General features: G+C 35.8%; 1 protein-coding gene across 3 annotated transcripts in view; it reads left to right on the plus strand.

Annotated features, from left to right (window-relative positions):
* FGF12 (fibroblast growth factor 12) overlaps positions 1 to 22048 on the plus strand; it is a 566332-nt gene that overhangs the window by 388149 nt on the left and 156135 nt on the right. For all 3 annotated transcript variants that reach the window (XM_030860642.2, XM_060298290.1, XM_030860652.3), the window contains one exon: positions 3365 to 3468. In XM_030860642.2, coding sequence (XP_030716502.1) covers positions 3365 to 3468 — 104 coding nt within the window. The remainder of the gene's footprint in view (positions 1 to 3364; positions 3469 to 22048) is intronic.

The following is a 22048-nucleotide window of genomic DNA, read 5'->3' on the forward strand; positions in this document are numbered from 1 at the left end:
GGACTTGCTAAATCTCCCAAAGCATACCATCTAAAAGCCATCATCACCTTATGGTTTCTATAAAACTTTCACACAGGCTTCTTGTTTTGGTCCCTGCCTAGCTTTCGTAGTTTTCTCACTTTTCTCGGATAAGAAAAGCTTTATAGTTGCTTTTTTTACCCCTGTTTTAGGTAAATGAACCAATGTTCTTAGCATTTGTCCTGGAAAATCTTTATTTAGAAAGACGTTATGTACAATTTTGGATTTCATTACTCTTTTTCATAAGAATCATCATCGAACTTGATATTTTCCAATGGTTACATTTATTTACAATATATAAGTACCTAACGTGTTTGTACCTTACGTGTTAACTCTGCTTTCGTCAGCAATTTCTGTCAGTTAGGATCAGGGTTGGCTCAGCGTTGCACAGACTAAAATAACAAGGACTTATTTTTCTCACATAAAAGCCAGACCTACGTAATTGGAAGCTAGACTGGTGCCATTGCTCCACAAGGTCCTCAGGGAAGACCCCACTCTTTCCAGCTCACCTGCCATCACTCGCTCAGGGGGAAGCCCTTGTTTTCATGCCCTGAGATCATCCAGCCACCTCAACTCATCCCCCTCCAAACAGCAGTAAGGCAAAGGGTAGGGAAGAGGGCAAAGGCCAGTTGTCTTTAAGGAAAGGGTCTTCAAGAGTACAGAGACCTTTCTGCCTACATTTCATTGGTCAGTACTGAGTCCATAGCCACAGTTAGCCGCGGGATATGCACAGAGATGTAGCTAAATCGTCTATTACTTTTTGAGAAGGTGAGAATGACTATTAGGGGAAATTAAACTTAAAAGGGAAGGAGGAGGAAATAGGATATTTGGGGCAGATAACCACATTAGCGAGCCAGAAAACCTTTGGTCAGTTGCACTTCCACCTGGGTTACCTCTCTGAATCTGTTTACCCTTCTAAAAATTAGTATAATCATTCTGTCCTAAATTCTTCATCGTGTTTGTGGTTGAGGGTCAAATACAATGATGAATTTATCAACACTGAAAATTGTGTTGCACAAAGGTAAAGTATTATTTTAAAAGTATTAAGCAATCTTCTGAATCAATAGATATTAGTCAGGTGATATGTCGGTTTACATCAGACCCTTTGGTAACCTTATTTGACAAGCAGAAGAACCATATATTAATGACAGATAACTCATATAGAGAGAACACATCTCTGCTTATGAAACACTTTCAAGAACATGATAATGCACTTGATTCTTCTGTCAACTCTGTGCAGTAAGGATTATTATGCCCATTCTACAGACAGGAAAACTAAAGCAGAGAGGTTAAATGAGTGGCTCAAAGGCATGTAGTTTCTCAGTGGTGAGTTTAGAAACCACTTTGTCTACAAATCTCTCCCACTTTTTTGTAATCTGTGTTGCTGCTTTAATCTTTACATATGCCACACTTCTTGTTGCCCATTTGGTAAAGTCTAGATCTGTAAGACTGGAGTGACAAACTCTCAGTTATTTATCCCTACTTTGTCTACATGGTGTTCTTTCCCATTCCTCCCCAACATGAATCAAATTCTTCAATCTGACAGTCCATTCCTATATACATACACTACCCTGAAGAACCACTTACTTCCTGCCCTACTATAATGTTTATGATCTTCGCCTACTCAACTTCTGTCCCTTCTTTAAGTGTCAACTTGGGTCTCATCTTCTGTGTGAGACATTTCTTGAACACTTCAGAACACAGTTCTTCCATTTCCTTGAACTTCTGTAACATAGAGACTATATATAGAATGCATATATTACATTTAATTATAGATATACATTATACACTGTATCAGATTATTCCATATGTCTTAGCTCTCTCTGACAGTGGTAAGAATATTGGAGGAACAAAAACTAGTACAGATTCAACTTAAGGCAGCTATTAATTCTTAAGTGTCTGCTAAGATCTAGTCTCAACTTTCATGACAGATGAGGGAAAAGGTTCAAAGAGGCAGAGACGGGTCTGGTGTCAAATATCTAGGAATTGAATCCTGCTGTACTAAACTTGTGGTCTTAGGCTTGATCCTTTACAGCTACCAGTTGAACATGTGACTAAAAGCCAAATACTGTGTGGGTGTGTTTAGCTTACTATCCCACGTTGAGAGAAGCCCAGAAAAATAGCATTCCTGATTAATGGTAATCCCTGGGTTAATTTATACATATATATCTTATATTCAAAACTGAGAAGATGACCAAAACGATGGGAATTTTATCAGTAGAAAAGATAGATAAGAACTTCTAACTAAGTCAGGATGTTAAAGTGAACTGCAAGGCTATTCTCTTATGCACGCAGTCATAAATGTTTAGTTCATATTCACGTTGCCATCTATACAGCCTAGTTATATGATTGCTTTCCTCCTTTATGTAATATAAATTCTTTCGGGATGGGGACAATGTTTTATGCTTATGCTCATTTTGTAATATTAATGTTAACTAAAATAGTGCTATATAGGAATATATAATTCATAGAAATACATTTTTGACAGAAAAATGGATTATCTTCTTATTTATCTTCTTTCTGGTGTTTGAGTACTTTCTCCAAGTAGACAAGTAGACTGTTGAATATTTTCAGTAATGGACAACCCAAATATTTAAAGACTACAAGCATGTTTTCATTTTATCTTAGGATATTGAATTAAATTTATTAAGTTGATTTTTAATGGTTTGTGCATAATTATGCATATATATATATATATATGTATATTTCCCAAGATATAAAATCTGTCTGTTAGAGCTTAAGCTATCTAGCAACCATTGATACCTCTATTTATCTATCTATATTTACATGTAAAAATGAAATATGGTATATGAAATATGAAGAGAAATGTTCTCCTGCCACTAGCATAGTGAAGGATGAGCCAGTGTTTTTGTGTTCATCTTGTGTGTTTAAGACAGTGTTCAGAACCACAAGGAAAAGAAGCTCTGGCATATGTTATGAAGAACATATTTTATTATTACTTATGATTCCAAATATGTTTTCTTCTGTTGAGAATTTTTTGGTTCAAATTATTTGTTTGTTAGAAAAAATCATCTTATACTGTTTGAGTATATGTTCATTTCACAGAGCAGAGATCCTGAACTCTCAGATCCATGTGGGGCCCTTGGAGTCCTTCTAATCTAATCCCTTTATTGCAGATGAGTTTATGTGATTTACCTGAAGTCACATAGTAATTCGTCATGGTGCAGAGACAAGAAGCCAGTTCCCCTCACTCTTAGAACTCCTCTCTCTCTCCTAATTTCAATTCATAGGTTTTAATCTTCAAAAAAAAATCATTTTAAGAAGCAAGATGATTTATTCAAAAGTTCACTGATCCTTTCCTCTCTCTTCCTTTTTTCCCCTCTAGCCCTCTTCAATCTAATCCCTGTGGGCCTGCGTGTGGTGGCCATCCAAGGGGTGAAGGCCAGCCTCTATGTGGCCATGAATGGTGAAGGCTATCTCTACAGCTCAGTAAGTACCTTGTTGTGTGTGCGTGTGTGTATGTGTGTGTGTGTGCGCGCACATAAACTGGCATGGAGAGTAATGAAGTAACCATTATTTTAGGGAAGAAAATTACAAGTTGAAGTCAATGTATATTTTCTGACCCAGTATATCAGGATTATTATGAAGATTTTATAATTTACAATGTTAAAGATCACGCTCTGTTGAGAAGGAGCTAGTAACCCTCCATGTGATACAAATTCTCTTTTTCTGTCTCACTTCTAGAGGATAATCTTTTGAATTGTACCTTTCTGTTTAATTCAAGAGGTAAAACATTTTTTCCTTTCTCCTGTTACCTCTCCTTCAAGCACAGAGGATGGTTTAGGAAGCTAAATTCTTGAATTTGTCTGGGAGTCTTCTCTGGCTTGTTGTGGAGAAAAAAACCTTTCAGAATAGACTGTGTTTTTGTTTGTATTTAATAGAACTGTGTAGTACCTAATTTGTCAGATTCCTGGGATAACTGGTCACTTTAAAGACATGTGAATTGATGGAATGAGCTTTGGATTAGGGGCTGGGATATTTGAGTTTTATTTGCATTTCAACTACAATATTCCTGTGGGAAAGTGGCCTCCTCTCTTTGACTTAATTTCCAAACTTTTAAAATGAGAGTGTTGGATCTCATGTTGTCTAACATCTCTTTTGAATCTAAAACTAACAAAATTAGGTGGCATCAGTGGCTATATTATGAGCCCTGACATATTTTAAAGTAGTTAATGGTCCCACTCTCAAGACAATAATTTATGCATTGAGAGAATGCAGCTGCACTGAATCTTCTGTATGTATATAATTCCTGCTCTGTTCTAAGGGAATTGCCTATTTGTAGCTCATGATGAAATATTCTTGAAAATCATGGTTACAGATTTCCACCCTTGCTTTCTTTGATCTCACTAAATAAGACAAGGTTATTCAGGAAGTTCACTGATGCCCACTAGATTCTCAATTAATTATTGAATAGCTTTTATTAAACTTTTTCCACAATCAATTAAATGAATCTCTGGTACCCTATGCTTGCTTACTAGTAGTACAGCTGTCATTCATATTAGAATTCTTAAAGATGCCATTTTACTCTTGAACATATTCACATCTGAATATGCATTTATATATCAGATGTGTACATACACATTTTTTCAATGGTCTACTCAAAATAATACTTAAAGATAGATACATTTTGGTCAAATGGTCAAAACAATGGGCTTTCATTTTTAATGTGTCATAATTCTAACATTTCTTAATGTCCAGTTATTGTGAATCTATATTTTTAATGTGAGAATTAAAATAAGAAAAGGACAGTTATTGTTTTGAATAATTCCAGTTGGTTAAACTTTTTTTAAAAAAGTTTTGAATGCAATACAAACTAAAATATTTAGGTGATCTTAGGATAGTATTGATTTAAGAAGCTAGACTAAAGGTAGACTATATTTATGTTTAGAAGGTTGTTATTCATTTTTATATTTATTTAAAAGGTAATAATTCTGGTTGTAATTCCACAAAAACAGAGTTCAGATTTCTGAACCAGAGTTCATTTCCAAAGGTCTGGGAAGAAGAAAAACACAGATTATCTGACAACAGTATTGTAGCAGGTGGCAGCTGTATAGGAGCCCGTGTGTGTTTTGTGTGTGTGAGTGTGTGTGTGTGTGTGTGTGTGTGTGTGTGTGTGTGTGTTAAGGGGGGTGCAGGCAGGGAGGGGTCCCCGTTGTTGGGTGCAATCCCAAAGTTCCTGGGAGAGGAGCCTGGGTATTCAGCATGACATAACTGAACTTCATATGTGGCAGCATTTTTAGAGATACATTTTTTCTTTTTTTCTTGCTCAGAACTAGGCTTAAGATACAGGGAGCCCATAGGAGAGGTTTTAAGAAATTCTTGACTAGAGAATTTTACTGTAGGTACTTTTTTGTAAAGGATCTAACACCTTAGTAAAACCAATAATGACCTGTTGAGTTACCTGTTTTCAGCTTTCCTCTTCACTTAAATCAAATTTGCCTCATACCAAGAATTGCAACCCTTTTCCCTGTATGGTACTGTGAGGCTACTGGAACAATTCTTCTTAATTATAAGCTGGGCCTCACTGACATTGAGCATCAGGTTCCCTACTTTCAAAATCACTCTCTTTCTGGATAGGACTAACAGTATGAAATTCTGGTTTTTAATTTTAAGCAGGGGCATAGGCCTGAAGATTTTGTTATAGGACGAAAGGGGGCCAATATCAGGAGAGACAGACCTGAAAGAGAATTGGGTATCAAGGCTTCATCACACTGGTTTTGCTGCTTGTCTCTGTGGAATGTCTCAGCAAGAGAGCACTAGTGTGGCCAGGAACCTTGCGGGGAGTTAAAAACAGGATGTTACAGGCTTTCGTGATGTGCTTTTGGTATATGTTAAGGCTTGAAGTTATTTGAAAAGCAGTTTCCTACTTGATGTTAAACAGTGTAGCTGAGCACACCAATAAGGCCCATACCTGGAATTATGGCGGGCGCAGGGGGACTGGTGGTGTGTGTCTGAAGGCAAACCCTAGAGGTCCTAAAGAAGCTAACATAGAATCCAAGAGAAATTCTCAAATGGTATCATTTATCTAGTGGCATTCACCTTGTCTGTATTCATATTTAGGCTAGGAATTAATTCCCCAGTTACTTCTGATTCCCCCTCACCCCACCCCCTTTACCAGGAGACAAAAGAGACAGTAGTAAAGACCGAGTGACTGTTAGGTAGCATAGAGCTAAAGTTTCCGGATCCATTCTGAAAATATTTTAATAGGTGAGTTTAATCCATAAGCATTTAATGAGATTGTTGATGCATCTAGATTTGTTTTTACCCTTGTAGTTTGCTTTTTATTTTGCTTCTATTTTCTTCTTCTTTATTTTCTCATATTACTGAAACATTTTCCTAGTCTATCTTTATTCTTCTGCTAGTTCATAAACGTAGGTTATAATTCTAGTGTTTTAATGATTTAGACTTTTTTAACAGACATACATATGTATATAATTTGCTAAATAATAAAACGTATTATTTATTTCTGTCCTTCCTCCAAACAGCTGATAGACCTTAGTATGTTTTCTTGCTTAGTAAACACCACCACCCTTCTCACCAATTGGATTATTTACACTTTAAAATTAATATGCACAATTAGTTATTATTCTATACTAAAAGTTACATTTATCAATCTTTAAAATAATTTCTGTGCACACAGGTTTTGTTTTTGTGTTTATCAAATTCGGTCCCTCTGAGTTTACTTTTCTTCTAAACAAAATCTTCCACTGTTTTCAGTGTGTGCATCTGTAGGTGGTGAATTCCCTTCATTCTGGTATCTGTGAAAATGCCTTCCTTTCACTTTCACTCTTGAATTACAGTTCAGATAGTTATACAGTTCTTAGTAGACCTATATTTCCCCCAGCACTTTGACAATTATATTCTATTGGCTTCTGGTGTGTACTGTTGACTGTGAGAAGTTTGCTGTCAGTTTAATATTCTCTCCTTTGTAGGTTATCTATATGGAAAATTTTAAGGACTTTTTCTCCTTATACTTTATGTTCTGCAAATTGACTGTAATGTCTAGTTGTAAATCTAATTAAGTTATCTTGTTAGAAATTCAGAATGCACTTTCAATCCAAAGAATCAGACTTCTCTAATTCTGGAAAGTTTTAACTCTTCCCATTTACATTTTATTTCTCTGTTATACTTGCCAGTCTCTTGTGCTGATAATATTTAAATCACTTTCACTAGAAACTTGCAAATTTATCTGCTCTAGAAATGATGCCATCTGTTTAGTGATTTCAGTCACTATGCTTTAAATTTTTGGATGTTTAATGGTTTCCATTCCATATCTACCTGATCTTGATTGATTTCTTCCTGTTTTTACTATCTGGCTCTTTTTACAGAAAGTTATTAACTCATTTATCTCTCTGAGCTTTCTTATAATACTTGTTATACTTTTCCATAAAGTTAGTTTCTTTTGTAATGAATTCATGTTTCAATCGTTGATTTTGTTGGCTGTCATTTTTAGAATTAGACTGAGATTATATGAGACTTTAGAATTTGTTCTGCATGTGTTTGGAATTTTGGTCTGTAGGCCCATTTCTCTCTTTCTTTCTTCATGATCTTCTTCTTTTGAAGTCTGCCCTCAATTTCTAGCAAATTTTTGGTTGCTGCTATCCAACCTCCAGTGGTCCTAGTTTAGAATAAGATTTTAAGAGTGATTTCAAGGCTGCATCCTAGGGTAACACTGGGGTTAGGAAAGGGGGCCTGGGCAAGGGTATGGCTTGGTCCTGTTTCTCTCATTGTGAGTCTATGTCTATCATTGCATCTTGCTTAAAATACTAGCAGCATTTTTAAAAATACAGTTGATATACAATATTATATTAGTTTCATGCAATCTACATGGTGATTTGAAATTCACATACATTAGGAATAATCACCATGGTAAATCTAGTAACAATTTGTCTCCATACAGTTATTACAATATTATTGATCATAGTCCTTATGCTACATATTACATCTCTGTGTCTTATTATTTTATAATTAAAAGTTTGTACCTCTTAATCCCCTTCACCTACTTTGCCCAACCCAACACCCCACCTCCCATCTGGCAACCACCGGTTTGTTCTCTGTATCTATGAATCGGTTTTCATTTTGTTTTGATTGTTTTGTTTTTTATATTCCACAAATAAGTGAGATCATATATTGGGTTGGCCCAAAAGTTCATTCGGTTTTTCCATAACATCTTATGGAAAAACCCAGATGAACTTTTGGGTCAACACAATAGTATTTGTCTTTCTCTGTCAGACTTATTTCACTTAGTGTAATACTGTCTAGACCCAACTATGTTGTTGGAAATTGAAAGATTTCTTTTTCTTTTAAATGTTCCATTGTATATATATACCACATCTTTTTTATACATTCATCTGTTGATGGACACTTAGGTTGTTTCCATATCTTGGCTATTATAAATAATGCTTCAGTGAACATTGGAGTGCATATATCTTTTTGAATCAGTGTTTTTGTTTCCTTTAGGTAAATACCAAGAAGTGAAATTGCTGGATCACATGTTCTATCTTTCATTTTTTAAGGAACCTCCATACTGTTTTTTTTATAGTGGCTGTACCAATTTACAGTCCCACCAGCAGTGCATGAGTGTTCCCTTTTCACCACATCCTCAGCAACATTTGTTATTTATTGACTTTTTGATGATAGCTATTCTGATAGGTGAGAGGTGAATTTGATCTCATTGTGGTGTTGATTTGCATTTCTCTGATGATTAGTGATGATGAGCAAGTAGCAGCATTTTTTATTTCAGCCTTTTAAGAGTTGGAGCAGGAAAATTATACCAGTCCCTCGTGTGAGCAGGTAGCCTGGCTCTGGTCCTTTATTTTACACAGAGGGCTTTTATTCCCATTGACCTGAGCGGAGTGGAACTTGGGGTCACACCACCCCCTTCAGGACATGAAGCCCAGTAGGCCTGCAGCTGCCACTTGCTCAGTGCTTTGTATTTCCATTCTATAGGGATGATTAACTTGCTTTGATCCTGGTTATGTCATTTTCACCTTACATTGCCAAATTCAATGTCATGAAACTTTATTTTCTTCTAGGGCTTTTATGGTTTTAGGTCTTACATTTCAGGTTTTAATCCCTTTTGAATTAAATTTTGTGTATGATATAAGCAAATACCAGTATAGATGAGGTAGGTCAAGAAAAGGAAATTCCAGTTCAATCTTCATTAAAAAAAAGTTTTTTTGATTGATGTATTGTTGACTTACAATGTTGTATTAGTTTCAGGTGTACAGCAAAGTGATTCTGTTATACATAAATATATATATATATGTATATATATTCTTTTCAGATTCTTATAGGCTATTATAAGATATTGAATATAGTTCCCTGTGCTATACAGTAGGTCCTGTTGTTTATTTATTTCAATGTTCACTTGTAAAGTCAACATTTCTTATCCTATTTGCTGCTGCAGTTAAGGATGTGTCACTCCATACTGTTACAACATAATATCAAAAGCATAATTCTTTGACATGCCTTTAGAATTCCATGACTAAATCTGATGCTTCAGTGAGAGCAGACAATGTCGAGATTGCAATAATATACTGACTTTATATTGAAAAACTGAGTCAAGAGTTACTGAGAGGGCTTCCCTGGTGGCACAGTGGTTGAGAGTCTGCCTGCCGATGCAGGGGACACGGGTGCGTGCCCCGGTCCGGGAAGATCCCACATGCTGCGGAGCGGCTGGGCCCGTGAGCCATGGCCGCTGAGCCTGCGTGTCCGGAGCCTGTGCTCCGCAACGGGAGAGGCCACAACAGTGAGAGGCCCGCATACCACCAAAAAAAAAAAAAAAGAGTTATTGAGAAACATAGAAAGGGTCTCTGAGGAAGAAGAAAAGAGAGGGCCAATATTGAAAGTTATTGGAAGAAGACGGCTTTATACCCACAAAATGACAATAGGATATTTTTTATTTTCTCCTCTAATTTCTTTTCTTCCCCGCTATCATAGATGTCCAAAATTTCTCATCACTGAGGATGAAATACAAATTTTCTCATTTTCTGCAGCCAAAAATAACTTCCACATTTTGCACTTTGGTAGGACATTTATCTGTATATTTCCTTTCTTTCTTTTGTTGGAATTATTTGTTTTCATGCCCTATCTATATAATTAGATGCAAGTTCCTTAAAGTTAGTAATCATATCTAATGTAGATTAATATATACCATAACGCTGAAAACTGCAATTCCTATGTAAAGATAGCTGTTAAAATTTTGTTGATCAGTTGATGGATGCATTTCATGCAGTTTAATTTTGACAATAATTCATTGGCCATCTGGTCTTAATAGTTGTTGTAATAATTTTCCTGATTGTAACTTTATACACTTTACAGTTCTGTTAACTGACTCAACTTTGAATAGGCTATGACTATTCTATGGAAACATGGAAAATTTGCTAAAGGAATCTTATTGTGCATACTTCTCTGTGGTGAAGCTAATGTTGTATTGTAATTTTAAGAGCTGATGTTGTCGTGTTTTCCTTTCTGTACTTAATATTGCTTATAAAAGAAAAAAAAGCAAAAATTGGCAAGGATATCTTCTTGGGAAGCCGCTTGGTCATTACAATTCATCTCTCACTGGAAGAGTTCTATTCCATAATGAAAAGAAATGGCAGTTTTTTAAAACACACATATCTAGAATAGAGGTACAAAATAGTTACCCACTCTGGAATTTGAGTTTCTCCATCAACTGACTTCCTCATGGAATGTTCCAAAATTTGAGGCATATGCAGAAATATTTCTTGGGTAATGGTACCTCTGAAAAGTCTCTAATATTGAAGGAGAGCAAGAGGGAGGGAGGGAGGAAGAGAGAAACACCTTAGCCATTAATGCCAGATGGATCACAGAGTTTTGAAGTTACTGGTGCCTGAATAGAGGGAAGTCAAAAGCCAAATTAGAGGCTTGTTCAGCAAGTAGATTGTTAAATATTCAGTTAGGGTCATTTGCATAATTTTTCCTTCCATATAATTGTGGTTTTCTTGAATTTTGTAACATTTCTTTTTCATCTTAAGTTGATTCTTGGCTATAGCACCTAGAAAATAATTGCTTATTTTGCCTACTTTTTTTTTTTTGCCCTCATGTATATATATTTATTAGCTGAACTGGGTTATTTTTAATCAACTAGAAAATATATATGTGGAATCCTGTTAGCCCAGGAATCTGGCTCTGTTGCTTGCAAATATGTGAAGTGAATTTTTGTTGCTGTTGTTGAAATTAGGTTGCCTTTCTTTAGAAAGAATCAACAGGTCATTAGTTATACGTTCAGTAAGGACTAAATGATGGTAAGCATCCATTTTTACCTTATGTTTTCAGTAGTAAGTGGTGTTGGTTTTATTCCAAGAAATTATAACTTCTGGAAAACATTAATACTTTAGCTCCTGGGCTAGCCTTAATTGTAAAAATTAATAAGAACTTGCTATATAAAAAATAAATAAAATAAAATATACTGAAAAAAGAACTAGCATATGTGTTTCCAGTAGCATTTTTCATTGAAAAGTAAAAATAGTATTAAGCTCTAAGAGCAGCACTAATGAGGACCTTTGGTTGAATCATTTGAAAATGATACTACATTTTATATTTTTTATTTCTACCTTGCCAGGAGGCACATTAGGCCAACATGTAGTCATATATCCAAAATTTCTCAATTGTATTTCTTAGGTCATTAGTGAATCAGGCAGTATTAAGCAGTATTTAAGAATGAAAGCTTTAGAAATAAAACTGGGTTTGAATCACAGCTCTGTAACTTACTTCCTTGTGTCATTGGGGAAATTTGTTAACCTTCTAGACTCAGTTTCCTTATATATAAATTGGAGATAATTATGAAAATAACAGCTTTATAGGATTATAGCAAGAATTAAATGAGACAATGCATGTAAAACCCTAGTACTGTGCCTAGTACATAGTCAATGCTCAACGTCAGCCACATGTAGTAGTAGTAATAGTAAAATAGTATAGTAGTAGTATTAGTAATAGTAGTAGATACATTAAATAAGATGCTCAATGTATCCTAAATCAGTTTCTTACCATCAGTTCATGAAGTTCACATAGGATAATTCTACCCGAATTTTCAGTGGTGATTCCTGGTTTGCCTAACCCACTATCTTTAGCCATCCTGGCCATGGGAGGTTGGTTGCAGAGCATCTCCCATTTAACTAGAGCCAATTAGTTTCAGGCCCAAGACTTGACTTTATCTGTTGAAGGAGAGTTGCCTTTTTTTTTTTTAACTGAATTTAGAGCTGAGAGGATCAAGGACTACAGCCATCTTAAAAACACAAGGAGAAATCATATCTTAGAATGATTCCAACACTCAGAGGACAGAAAGTCTCTAGGTGGAAAGATGGAGAAACCAGTTCTTGTTCACATCCTTTGACATTGTACATGAAGACATACGTGAAGCCAGCCCTACCTCTGAATTTTCAGTCTTAGGAGCCCATAATTACCCTTCTGTATGAACCAGTTTGGGCTGTATTTGTTTTTAACCTGCTTAACTGATAAAGTGAACCAATTTTCAGAGTGTTATGACTTTCCGAGAAAGCTAAAGCTCCATTTGTTCCGTGTTCTCTATGTCTTTTCTGGTGAATAATTTCCCAGTGGCCTCCTTCTGAAGAGTTATGACTTTACTATTGCTCTCTGGGCCCGCCTGATTCCCAAAAGAGATTATCTGTTCTGATTCGTTCTACCTTCCCTTGCCTGTTCCCCTCCAAAACCAACATAAGAATTAGTCATTTTCATATGTAAATGTTTCTTGGGTTTGTAACAAACAAATCATCGAAAGATAAGAATCAACTTTTCTTTCCTCTTGCCCCCCCAGCATGAGCCAGTTTTTCAACTTTTGGGGACTTCTTCAAAATATGTCTTTATATAACTCCCTTGGAGGGAAATATATTGCATAAAATAAGTGTGTAAGCCATGACTTTCATAGACTTCAGGGAGGGGAAAAGAGAAGAAATTATGAGTGCTAAATGCAGAGGGAAAATCAGTAGGTTTTCAGGTGAGATTTGAATGAAATAGAGATGCAGTGAAACAGAGAAACAGAAGCAATTCATTTTTATGACCAAGTCTGCAGATAAGTTCACGCTTTGAATAAATAGCACCGAGGAAAAGAATATGAAAAAACAAAACAAAACATTGTGATAGGTGGCCAAATTAGAACAATTGTCAGAGAAGGACAGATTGCAAAGTGCTGCATTTTGAGGAGATTTCAAGCCGACAGCCTCCTGCATTTATGGTGTACCTAAAGTTTGTTTCTGCACCACAGAATTTTAAAATCTAGTAGTTAAATTGGGGAAATGGTTTAGCTACCTAGAAATGTATATGTCAAAAAGTGACATATATTTCAGCTATCTCCAAATGGAAAGCAAGACATTTATTTTGAGTCCACTGAAAACGTCAGTCTCCCATGGGGTACCTATATGTCATGGTTCATCCAGAAGAGTTCCAGTTTATGCCTGATGTCTTAGTGTAATTATTGACACTACCTGTTTGACCCTCAGAAGTGTCCTGGATTAGGGTTTGGGCAATAATTATACAGTCATGTTACACATGATTCTACATATGACTCAGTGGGTGATCTGAGGTGTCAGTATATGCACAAAATCTTACTGAATAATTTGAAAATTACCTGTTCTGATTTACTCCCCAAGACCAAATCTTAATGATAAATTTCTTAAGTTCACTTTCCTGTATCACCAGTGATTGAGTTTGGCTGTGAGTAAAAAAGACACCCATAACAATGATTTAAAGGGATCAAAGGTTTAAGTTTTCTCACATAACCAGAAGTCTGGAGATAGATAGTTACTGGTATTGGTTCATTGACTGGCTAAACAACCCTTGGCTAAAGGGCCAAGGTTTTTACATTTATTTGGCCTTTTCCTCGTGGTACAAGATGGCTCCTGCCTCCCCAGCTAACATGTATACATTCTGGGAAGTGAAAAAGGGGCACAGAGAAAGAGATGGTGCCTTTATCAGGAAAGAACACTTTCCCAGAAGTTTCAGCAGTGTCCGTAGTGATGTCCAGTGATGACCATAGAACTGTGTCACATGGTCACCCCTAGGTGGACGGAGTGTGGGGAAATGTCTCAATTTTTTTTAAAAAAAATTTGAGCTACATATATTGCCATATTCATCAAAACCAGGGTTCTGTTAATATGATGGGGAAAATGGATATTGGGTAGACACTTGGCAACTGCCCCACTTCTCCAGGCTGAGAATATAAATGTAGATAATGTAAAACTTTAGCACAAGAGAGTCAAAGAGACAGAAAGCAACTGAACAGATTGAAGAATAGATATGCATGTGTAGTTTCTTCATTAGGTAATGTAAAATCTTTTGAATTACTATAAATATTGGTTGAAAAATTTATGAATCTCTACTAGGAAGCTAAATATTGAACTCTAGAGACTAACGGGAAGAGATCTTACCTGTAATTTTATTCAGGTCCAAATAGATTAGAATTTCCCTGGGATTTGGTGACAGAAGCTTTCTGCTTGTTGACTTTTCATGATGGATCGCTGGATATTTCCTCTGAAATTTCTCTCTATAGCTAGGGCAAAGATGAATAAGCACTGCTACTTCAACTTCCATTCTTCTATTTCACTGGATGGGTAAAAGTTCTCTCTGTAGGAAGCTGTGAGAAGTTGTGAGGGAACTGAAAGTCACTATGGAGTGGGATATAGCATATTGACTTGTAAGGGTATGCTTGCCTGTGGTTTCAATACAGATATTCCTGAAACTCCAGCAACTTTTCCATGCTCCCATTTAACCAATAATTTACCTATTTATTTAGTGTAGATAGTGTGGCTCACATTGTCTTAGGCACTGAAAATGAAATGAAAAGCATTTCCATTGTAGTGGGAGAACAAGACGACACATAAATAAATATGGAAATTTACTATATAGGATTGGTTTTTATAAAAGAAAAAATATATTTCAGTAATAGAGAATAATAGAGAAAACTAATTTAGATAGGATTGCCATGAAACTTTCTTTAAGGAGATGATATTCATGCTAAAACCTAAAGGATGAAGCGAAAGACCAAACCAGAGGAAGTGTACTAGCAGAGGCAGAAATAAGTGCAAAACATTCATAGGAGTAAAATGTTTATAAATCTTATTGTTTCTCACACATTCTATCATAATTCTTGCACCTGAAGTGCTAATTCTAATATCTGTTCATTTTAATTTGCTCGTCTATTTGATTTAAAATATCTTTACATATTGTGTGCTGAGTACCATTTTGGGTGCTCCAGGCATGAGAGAGGAAAAGAACAAACACTGCACTTTCATACCATAATAAAAGAATGAAATTGTTAAGGGTTATAAAGGAAGGAAGCAGGGTTATAGAAACATAATACATTTATGTCTTGGCATATTTTTTTAATTTTTAAATTTACATTAATTCTCATCATGAATTTCTTTCTGTTATTTGTGCTATCCTTGTATTTTGACTCTTTTTACATTGAACCCAGGAATAAGTTGTATGTTTTTAAAAAATTTGTATGCTGTTTATTGGATTCTTTCTTTATTATTAATATTCCTAAGGGATTTCCAGGAACTTTCTCAGTAATTTCAATGAAAAGACTTTATTGGCATTATCTTAAAACCTTGAAATCTGATTAGTAGCATGTTGCCAAAAATATTTATGTTTTAAAAAGTCCACATCACGTACAAAAAGTAACTTAAAATGGATCATAAACTTAACTGTAAGAGCTAAAACTATAAAACACTTAGAAGAAAGCATAAGGCTAAATCTTCATGACCTTAGGTTAAACAGTAGTTTTAGAGATATGAAACCAAAAGCACAAGCAACACACAAAAAAATTTCATCTTAATTAAAACATTTGTGCTTCCAAGAACACAATCAAGAAAGTGAAAAAGACAACCCAGAGAAGGGGAGAAAAGTTAGCAAGTCATTTATCTGGTAAGGAATGTGTATCTAGAATATATAAATAACTCATAGAACTAAAAATGAAAAGACAAAAGTGTACAAAGGATTTGAATAGACATATTTCCAAAGGAGATATACAAATAGTTAAGAGCCACATGAAAAGATGTTCAACACCATTAGCCATCAAGGAAATGCAAATCAAAAACCACAAGGACTCACCACTTCACACCCACTAAGATGGCTTTATTAAAAAAGATAATAACAAGTACAGGTGAGGATATGGAGAAGTTGGAACCCTTATATACTGCTAACGGGAATCTAAAATGCCATAGCCACTTTGGAAAATAGTCTAGCAGTTCTGCAAAAGGTTAAAGATAGAGTTACCATATGACCCAGCAATTTCACTACTAGGTATATACCCAAGAGAAATGAAAATGTAGGTCCACACAAAAACTTTTCTATATTAATATTCATAGCAGCATTATTTAAAATAGCCAAAAGTGGAAATAACCCAAATGTCCATCAACTAACGAATGGATAAGGTGTGGCACATTTATTCAATATAATATTATTTAGCAATAAAAGAGAGTGCTGAGGCATGCTACAACATGTATGAATCGTGGCAACAGTATGTTAAATGAAAGAAACCAGTCACAAAAGACAACATATGGTATAATTCCATTTATATGAAATGTCCAGAATAGACAACTCTATAGAGACAGGAAGTTGATTAATGATTATGCTGTGATAAATGGGAACAGACTGCTACTAAAGGGTGGGAGTTTGCTTTTTGGGGTAATGAAAAAACTACAGTTGATTGTGATGATGGTTGTACAGCTCTGTCAATATACTAAAAACCATTGAATTATACACTTTGAATGGGTAAACTGTATGGTATGTGAATTATATCTCAATAGTGCTATTATTAAAAAGTTAATTCTATTTAAAATATCAATTTAATCATGATTTAATGGAGATTAAAAAGTAAATAAGATCATTTTCCCCTAATGGATTCCATACACATTAATTGAATTGTATTTTTTGTTTGTTTAAAGTAACACAAAGGTATGAATTTCCTCACAACTGGAGGGGCGTGACAGAACTTTAATACTCTGGTGCAAAAAGTGGAAAAAGGAGGACGAGCAGAGTAGAATTTGTTTTCATTGTGAAGATGTGTCCTACAACTGTAAACACCATTGATTTTGACCACAAAATACTAGCTATGAGAGAAGAGTTTTTATAATAAGATTAATATTTGCTGTGACATTTTAATTTACTTACTGAGCTTGGACCTTTAAATTATTACTGTCAGGGCTCTAAAAATTTATACCTGCCTGTTCATGTGGTGATACTTTTGGAGGTATATGTTTAAATCACAGAATATATATATATATATTCCCTCTTTGGCTCAATTTAAAAATGTTTCGTGAGGAAATCTTGAATATTTTGTACCTTAAAATTGCATCTTGGAATATACAAGCAGCTCATGCAACTCAATATCCAAAAAACAAACAACCCAATCCAAAAATGGGCAGAAGACCTAAATAGACATTTCTCCAAAGAAGATATACAGACTGCCAACAAACACATGAAAGAATGCTCAACATCACTAATCATTAGAGAAATGCAAATTAAAACTACAACGAGGTATCACCTCACACGAGTCAGAATGGCCATCATCAAAAAATCTACAAACAATCAATGTTGGAGAGGGTGTGGAGAAAAGGGAACCCTCTTGCGCTGTTGGTGGGAACGTAAATTGATACAGCCACTATGGAGAACAGTATGGAGGTTCCTTAAAAACTAAAAATAGAACTACCATACGACCCAGCAATCCCACTACTGGGCATATACCCTGAGAAAACCATAATTCAAAAAGAGTCATGTACCACAATGTTCATTGCAGCTCTATTTACAATAGCCAGGACATGGAAGCAACCTAAGTGTCCATCAACAGATGAATGGTTACAGAAGATGTGGCACATATATACAATGGAATATTATTCAGTCTTAAAAAGAAACAAAATTGAGTTATTTGGAGTGAGGTGGATGGACCTAGAGTCTGTCATACAGAGTGAAATAAGTCATAAAGAGAAAAACGAATATCATATGCTAACACATATATATGGAATCTGAAAAAAAAAAAAAGGTTCTGAAGAACCTAGGGGCAGGACAGGAATAAAGACGCAGTCGTAGAGAATGGCCTTGAGGACACCGGGAGGGGGAAGGGTAAGCTGGGACAAAGTGAGAGAGTGGCATGGACAATGGACATATATACACTACCAAATGTAAAACCGATAGCTAGTGGGAAGCAGCCACATAGCACAGGGAGATCACCTCAGTGCTTTGTGACCACCTAGAGGGATGGGATAGGGAGGGTGGGAAGGAGATGTAAGTGGGAGGAGATATGGGAATATATGTATAGATGTAGCTGATTCACTTTGTTACAAAGCAGAAACTAACACACCATTGTAAAGCAATTAGACTCCAATAAAGATGTTAGAAAAAAAGGAAAGAAATATGTGCCATGCTAACGCTAATAAAAAAAAATTATTTTATTGAAGTATAGTTGATTTACAGTGTTGTGGTAATTTCTGCTGTACAGCAAAATAATTGTTTTATATATATATATATTCTTTTTCATATTCTTTTCCATTATGGTTTATCACAGGAAGGTTTAGTTTTTTGTTTTGGGGGGTATTTTTGGCATGCGGCATCTTAGTTCCGCAACCAGGGATCGAACCTGTGCCCCCTGCAGTGGAAAAGCAGAGTCTTAACCAGTGGACTGCCAGGGAAGTCCCCAAGGTTTAGTATTTTTTAAAGCCTTATTTAGCTTGAACTTTCCTTTGATATTTTGAGTTGTCTGTTTTGCCGTTAGATCTGCCAGTGTCACTTACCCTCCAACTTGGTTTAACATTATATTCGTTTTGAGTGCTCGGGTGATATGTGAGGTACTATATGATTGGGAGGGTTGCAAATTGGTTTCTGGGCTTTTTTTCTCAGAGTTTACTTGTATGCCTTTCTAATGCCTGATTTTTAATATAGGTATTGTCAAGGTGTGGTTTTTATTCTTGAAAAATTTTAATGTATCTGCTAATTCATTATCCCAAGAGTGATTTGGCATTATTATAATAATGTAAAATATACATAGATATGGAGTATTGAGTAGTAGATTATTATAATAAGGATACCTTTCTTAAGACTTTTTAACTGTGTTTCCTGGTTCTCATTCGCAAATCCATACTTACAAACAGGCTATGTTTTTGATGCCTTATTATTTACAAAATGAAGAGACACAGGCAGAGTCCTCGCTAAGATGTATTATGTGAGAATGGAAAATGGAGTTGTATAGCCCTTAAGTCTCAAGTGAAAAATGCAGAGGGAAGTAATTGGCCACATCCCAAACTCTTTTGAGAGGCTGATCCAGTAGTCCAAAATGGAAAATGAAGTTTCCAAAAAAACATTCCCCAAAGACGCATGATTCATTTTGTGTGGCAATAAATATAACTCTTTGAACACTGTTAGTTATTTGGCTAGTTTACTGGAGTCCAAGTGTACCTAACTCTGCAGATCAACTTCTCAAAAACTCTTAAAGCCCATCCCAAGTGTTTCCCCTGAAAATCAGCTGTTTGTTGTCGTTGCTGTTATTTTAATTATCTTTGTAGTATCGAAAGATCTTCCGAATCTACCAGTTCTATCTATGCTGTCTAGCACTGTGCCCACTCTGGCTTTATTTTTATGGGCCCTCAGTTAATAAGGGTGATCATAGAGGTCAGCTACACTAAATCAGTGGCTCCTTTCCTAATATTCACAAAAATTAGAACCTGATTACTGCTGAAACATCTCTAAATAAAGAGTGAGGGCTTTATTACCTGAATCGTACGCTGGAGATGACCGTTAGGATCATCATTTTTTTTTTTTTGCGGTACGCCGGCCTCTCACCGCTGTGGCCTCTCCCGTTGCGGAGCACAGGCTCCGGACGCGCAGGCTCAGCGGCCATGGCTCACGGGCCCAGCCCCTCCGCAGCATGTGGGATCCTCCCGGACCGGGGCACGAACCCGTGTCCCCTGCATCTGCCGGCGGACTCTCAACCACTGCGCCACCAGGGAAGCCCGATCATCTTCTTTTTACTGTGCCATTTTTGGTTCTAGTCCTGCAATGTGGAGTCACAGAGAATGTGTTAATTGCTTAGGAGCACTCGGCACATGGTGAGTGTTCTAAAGCTGTTGACTGTTGTGATGATCAAATGAGTTTTTCCACCTCTGTGTCCATTTTATCTCCATCTCAGTCGTTATCCATATATCTACGTATCTGGGTATCTATCTATTTATTTATCTTCCATTACTTAGAATGATGACTGACACCCAGTAAGGGCTTTAAAAGTGTTTGCAAAAATTATTATATATATATATTTCTTTCTCACGTGATGTTTTCAACTATTTGGTGAACACAAATATTATAGGAAGTGATCATGGTTTTCATGAGAACATGAACCAGTTCCATTTCTTTCGCAAGGAAGTTAATAAATACTATTTATTAAATAAAGTAACGAGCAATAGAATCATTAATTTTGTAAATTGAAGGAAAGCTATAAATAATTTGGTTCAATTCCTCCTTTTTTCAGATTAGAAAATAGAAATTTGGACTGAACTTTTTTTCATCCCTTTATTATTCAGAGCTCACTCTTTTGTTTATACTATATATCTCTCCTGAAGTGTGATATTATAATCTGTGCAAGTGATATTTTATTAGTTTCTGCCCTGGTTTAGCCCTTGCTGAATACTAGTTGACTCTCTGGGACCAGCAAGAAACCATTCATGGTCAGGAAGTATTGGTCAGCAATACAGGGCTGGGGGAATTAAAATTCATTCACTTGCCTCTTAGAAATATCTGTTTAAGAAATTCTTTGATATTGATTTACTTTCAAGCATTGATTACTTTTCTCCCTGAAGGTAACAGTTTTATGATCATTCTACTGGTCTCTAACAATGGCTTACCTGATTTACTGATACGTAAAAAGCCTACAGAAATGTATTTTTTCATTGACTTTATACTTGCCCAGAAACAGCATTGGTCTTTATTATGTTTCAATGGGTGACGTGAATTAGATCCATAATAAGCTGAATCCACGCTAAATACAGCTGTAATGGAGGGGAACCAAGATGGTATTCCTGGCAGCGTTCTCATTATATGTGCTTTACTTCCATTTGGTAGTCATTTCTGTAAGTTCCAAGGAAATTTCCTGCTATGAAAGGTTTTCTCTTACTGACATTGGCTAAAGAGACATTAGACCCTTATTAGAGTGTTTTGCCTTTGCTAATTCTTTTCCCCTGAGCCAGCCCCAGCCTTCTTTCAATAGGGTTTGCTTTGCTTCCCATTACATTACATTCCAAACAAATCCCTACTTTGTATTCGCACTTGTTCCACTTATCACCAAAGCCTTCTGATAGCTCAATTTATATCTAATTTTTCCTCCATTTATCTACCAAAGCCCCTTTTCTAGAATGTCTCACTTTATGTTACACAGAAGGTATTTCCTTGGCCAGATCTTTGGTGGTCAACAGGATGCCTCTCAGAAAAATATGCCCTTTCTCCCTCATTGGAGAGTCAGAACCTCCAACTCTTCTCCATTGGGGGTTGAGGCGTATTTCTATATGAACCTGATAGAGGTTATGGGAATCAGTAGGTTAATAAGGCTTCTATAATGGATCAATCTGTGCAGGAGTTTCCAACTTACTTTTCTTCTTCCATATGATAGAGACCATATAAACAAAAACCTTCATCCAGAAAATGTTTCTGCCTGTGCATTTTTGTGTGCATTGTTTTTATTTATATTCAAGCAACTTTCATGCTTGTCGTGTGATGAGATCCACATAAAAACTCCAGAGAGGTTGATCAGACCAGTGTAATTATCACTATATTATAAATATGGAAAATTACTCAAAGGTGATAGGGATCATTAATACCAGTGTCCAATCTAAGATTTCCCTTCCTTACTTGAAAAATGAATATTCCTTTGCTTGCAGTAGTAAAGGATTTCTATTTAAGAATGTTAACTTCTTTGTTTATTTTCCATTTGAGACAGAATATTGGTTATGGTGTGTCTGGAAGGGTAAAGACTGCTTTGAAGATGTGA

This window comes from Globicephala melas, chromosome 4 (genome assembly GCF_963455315.2).
Source record: "Globicephala melas chromosome 4, mGloMel1.2, whole genome shotgun sequence".
In the NCBI taxonomy this organism is placed as follows: domain Eukaryota; kingdom Metazoa; phylum Chordata; class Mammalia; order Artiodactyla; family Delphinidae; genus Globicephala; species Globicephala melas.